The sequence below is a fragment of the Otolemur garnettii genome, unplaced genomic scaffold, assembly GCF_000181295.1.
Source record: "Otolemur garnettii isolate 467f Iridium unplaced genomic scaffold, OtoGar3 scaffold00032, whole genome shotgun sequence".
NCBI classification, from domain to species: domain Eukaryota; kingdom Metazoa; phylum Chordata; class Mammalia; order Primates; family Galagidae; genus Otolemur; species Otolemur garnettii.
The window spans coordinates 7,898,137-7,902,779 of NW_003852427.1; the positions used below are offsets into that span (position 1 = coordinate 7,898,137).

General features: G+C 53.7%; 1 protein-coding gene across 1 annotated transcript; it reads left to right on the forward strand.

Annotated features, from left to right (window-relative positions):
- The first annotated feature begins 2,097 nt into the window (after positions 1-2,097).
- Positions 2,098-4,134, forward strand: SOX14 (SRY-box 14). Its single transcript, XM_003789420.2, has one exon. It carries the CDS (start codon positions 2,595-2,597, stop codon positions 3,315-3,317), a length of 723 nt encoding a protein of 240 aa, XP_003789468.1. The 5' UTR covers positions 2,098-2,594; the 3' UTR covers positions 3,318-4,134.
- Positions 4,135-4,643: the final 509 nt, after the last annotated feature.

Below are 4,643 nucleotides of genomic sequence, written 5' to 3' on the forward strand. Positions count from 1 at the left end.
ATCCTGTGCTGGATCCCCTCTTCCAGCAGTTTCCAAGAAGTTTGTTAGTGTTAACCCAAAACTCTGGGTTATGGATTTGGTGTCCCCTGAAGATTCCAGGTGGGGGACGTCGGACCTCTCTGAAGTTAATCAGTATTTCTCTTATTCCTTCCCAAAAGCTGACATGATGACCCGATAGAATTGAAATCACGTGGTCCCTGGATCTATGATCCTTGGCAGGCTCTGACCATAGCGCCCTCCTTATCACACCTCAGTAGAGATTGCCTGGAGCACTTGGAAACCCTGCCCCTGCTGGGCTGAAAGGTGCTGCTACTTCCTAAGACCCCAAGTTAAGGGAAACTTCCTGCGGAAATTACAAAGTTAGAGGCCCAGACCAAGGCTCTTGGGGGTAGACTGAACTGAGGCTGAGCAGGAATGTAAAGGTTGTGCACCTGCTGCCAACCTGTGAGGAGGTGGCGCCCTGGGCTAAACAAATGAATAGCATGGTCAGTCTTACAGTGCGGTTTATCTGCGTGGCAGGATTATACCGCTCCAAAAGTTTTGGGAAGTGTTCTAAGTTTGACTGCAGCATCATCAAATCCTCAGACATGAGAGTGCATAGGGTCGGGGGGAACTAGGGTTTTTCACATCCTGTGCACCAGACATCACTACTTTCCTCCCAGAGTCACTTCTGACAAATCACATTGCCTTTCTCAACCTCAGTTTCCTAATCTGTAAAATGGGAATAGCGCCCATCTCTTTGAAGAGCGTGCTAAGGGTAAGAACTTGCACGTATCTTTCTCATTGTAGGAAGGAGAAGCAAAGTCTTCTCAAACCTGATACAATACACGCTGGAGAAAGACCCTTCCTTTCCGCTTCCTGGCTCTCTGCTATTTTCCTCCATTGCAGTCCCCTCCAAGCCTATAGAGCCAGTGCCGTTTCTGGTCCAACCTCCCGAGAGAGGCTGGTGCAAAAGCCAATAAGCCTGGAACACAAGCAGGTCCCGGGGGCCTGGGACAATGGTTTCCATTTAATAAATATTTCCCTCAAGGGCATTTCACACCGGGCAGGCAATTATTCAAAGGAAACAGGCGCGCAGGTTGGCTCTGCGGGTTATTTCGTCCTCTTTACCCGAAGAATGCTCATCTGACGCAAGAAACGAGTCTCACAGCCTCGCTGGGTGGGAAGAGGCGCCCAGGGACAAACCGAACCTGGTTGCCGATACATCAGAAGTGCCACTAGGAAAGCCCGATGCTTGGCCTCCAGGATGTCCTTACAATTTTGGCAGTTGTGGAGGAAAAATTGGAGGTTTGAAAACGTTAAATAACAACGTAAATAGGAACCATAAATAGAAATCCCACCCTCACCCCCAGCCCGGAAAGTGAAAAGCAGGTCATGGGGCTCTTAAAGGCTCAGCAACCAGGGTTCAAAATCTTTGGGATGCTAGACTCAGGGCCTTGCTGTATCAGATCAGAGGGCACTGCTCAGCACCCCCGGGGCCGAGAGACACCCCCAGGCGCTGCAAACTGGGGCAGGGGTGAAGGCCAAGAAGCAGGGACACCCCAGGAAAACGCCGCTCCAAAAGACCACCAAGGGTCTGGTCTGGTGCAAAAAGTTTATTTGGCTTTTTACCCTGCGTTTGATACATTCTTTTTCTCTTCCAAGGATCTTTGACAAGAGGGGAAAGCGCTGTCCTTGCATTTCGTGGTAAGGTTGTCCTATTTATCAACAGGAGCTCTTCTCTCTTTCGTTTTGCGTCCCGTCCCTGGGCCTTTGTATGCGAAGCCCTAATTCTCTCTTTCACCGCTGGGTAAGGAAACAGGAGGTGCGAAGAGTTTTATTTGTTGACAGCGAGGGAGACAACTGGAATCGAGTCCCCACTCCAGAGCCAGCAGCAGCTCTGCTCTCTGCCTCTCCTGCCTTCTGGGTCCCTCACACCTCTCCCCGCCCCCACCAGTCGCGCTCCCTCTTTCCTCCACAGGCGCGCGGCAGGTGCGCCCCCTCTCCTTCTCTGCCGCTGATTGGCGCCCAGGTTGGGGAGTCGCCGCCCCGCGCTTATGTCAGAGTGCCGCTGTCCCGGCCCACCTCGCCTTTGAACTTCGCCGCTTTTGGCTCTTGTTCACCAGCTTCCCTGCATTCTCAGCCAGGTGCAGCGCTAGGCTGGGCAGCTCCGGGGAAACCACTGGAGTGGGGGGAGCCACCGCCGGAGACGCAGGAGGACAGAGGGGAACCGGAGAAGGCGAAGGTGGAGAGGGGGATAAGGAGGAGCTTCTTGCCCTGGCCAGAAAATTACCTGGCCACTTATTTCCGGAGACTCTGAGACTTGGGCCCTAGCCTGTGTTGCTCGCAGTCCCCTCCCCTCCCCTCATATCTCCTCCCCCCGCCCTTCCTGTCCCCCCTCGCCGCCCAGGGTTTGCCTGGGTGCTGGGACTGGCATGATCAGCTGAACTTTGCGGTGTCAGCTCTTCTCTCTGGCTTCCCCTCAGCGGGTCCGAGGCGAGGGGAACTCACAGCTCCAGCTCGGGACGGACAGACAGAGACGGCCAACCGCGCCCAGGCTTGCCTGCAGAACCCCTGCACGCCCCACCCCCCCCACCCGCCTCGCCACCCGGACCATGTCCAAACCTTCAGACCACATCAAGCGGCCCATGAACGCCTTCATGGTATGGTCCCGGGGCCAGCGGCGCAAGATGGCCCAGGAAAATCCCAAGATGCACAACTCGGAGATCAGCAAGCGCTTAGGTGCGGAATGGAAGCTTCTGTCCGAGGCAGAGAAGCGGCCATACATCGACGAAGCCAAGAGGCTACGCGCCCAGCACATGAAGGAGCACCCTGACTACAAGTACCGGCCCCGGCGCAAGCCCAAGAACCTGCTCAAGAAGGACAGGTATGTCTTTCCCCTGCCCTACCTGGGCGACACGGACCCGCTCAAGGCGGCCGGCCTGCCTGTGGGGGCCTCCGACGGCCTCCTGAGCGCGCCTGAGAAAGCTCGGGCCTTCTTGCCGCCGGCCTCAGCGCCCTACTCCCTGCTGGACCCCGCGCAGTTTAGCTCGAGTGCCATCCAGAAGATGGGTGAAGTGCCCCACACGTTGGCCACCAGCGCGCTGCCCTACGCGTCCACCCTGGGCTACCAGAACGGCGCCTTCGGCAGCCTCAGCTGCCCCAGCCAGCATACGCACACGCACCCGTCCCCCACCAACCCGGGCTACGTGGTGCCCTGTAACTGTACCGCCTGGTCTGCCTCCACCCTGCAGCCCCCCGTCGCCTACATCCTCTTCCCAGGCATGACCAAGACTGGCATAGACCCTTACTCGTCAGCCCACGCCACTGCCATGTAACCCCCAGCCTGGCCTGGACCTGAGGGGTGGCCTGGAATTGGGGTATGCACCCTGTCCTCTGCGCCTAGCCCTGTCCTGCAGAAGCCTCTGGGCCAGCCCTGCTGCTGTCCCTTACACCACCCCAGACTTCTCCTCTCCCTTTCCGGGGGGGAATGGGAGGAGCCGTTCTCCCCAACCCGAGGCGCAGACAGGTGCCAGAAACTTGTAAACGTTATGACAGCTACATAGCTGCCCCTATCCGATTCTCCCAAAACCAATCTGCAACTGTACCCCTTTTGGACAAAAAAGTAGGCAGTTTTGCTTTACTTATGTCCCCTTCACTCTCCTCGGATAGGTTTTGGACTCCAAACTCCCATATCCTGATACTACATATATGCATATATATTTTTCTTTTGGCCCCTGAAAAAAAGAGCTGTGTCTCTATGTTTGGCCATCAGACACAACTAGGCGCTATTTGCTCTTCATGTGTTGGGGGTGGGGGAGGCTTCAAAGTTTTAAACTACAGAAAGGGAAACATTTCTATTTAAAACCATGCTATGATAGTATTTGCTTCTTTAAAGGGAAAACAAAAAGGACCCACATGGTTATTTACTTTGTGTAAAGCAGTGCTCCTAGAGACCTAAGTTTACTTTTAGACAGACTGTCAGGTTATTAAGTCAGGAAGTAGAAAGTAAACAAAGAATTAAAAGAATAAAAACATCCTAAATGGTCATAAATGTTTTGACGATGTCTTGAAAATGTACCTAGAAGGATTTTACCTCCTTACTCTATTCATTTGTTGAACAAAGACATTTTGAATAAAGACAATCTGTCATTGCAAGAAAAAAAAAGTAACCTTTGATGTGCATAAAATCTACAGTCAGGAGGCCAGGTCCGCGGAGTTGGGAAGTTGGGTCTCTGGGAGGGCTAGAGTGCACAGAGCAGCTCTTCTAGTAGTGACCGCTGGCCGCTGCCCTGCTTTGGCCCAGTTTCATGGTCTCCCGGAGGGGATAGAAGGACTGGAGTCTGGGATCTGTTGGGATCCCGACCAGGAGACTGTCTTTTTGCCTTTGGAGGTTAGACAAAGGTATCTGTCCCTGGGACATCACTGTTTTTGATCATTCTTCACAAAGGGGTCAAACCACTTCCAGGGACAAATGAACTGAGACAAAGGCCAAACTCAGACCTCTGAGATCTAGAAGGGTTTGCTTTTTAAAAAACCAAACTCCAAAGGAATGGGGAGGAGGCTAGAAGCTCTTGAGAACCAGTTGCGTGCACAGCACTGTGTCCTGAGGGGTGGGTGTTTAAGTTCAAAGCTTTTGGGAAGATGGGTGGAATCAGGTTTGG

Bases quoted from the DNA above. Each gene is read 5' to 3' on its own strand.
- SOX14 (XM_003789420.2), top strand. From the start codon at position 2,595: ATGTCCAAACCTTCAGACCACATCAAGCGGCCCATGAACGCCTTCATG.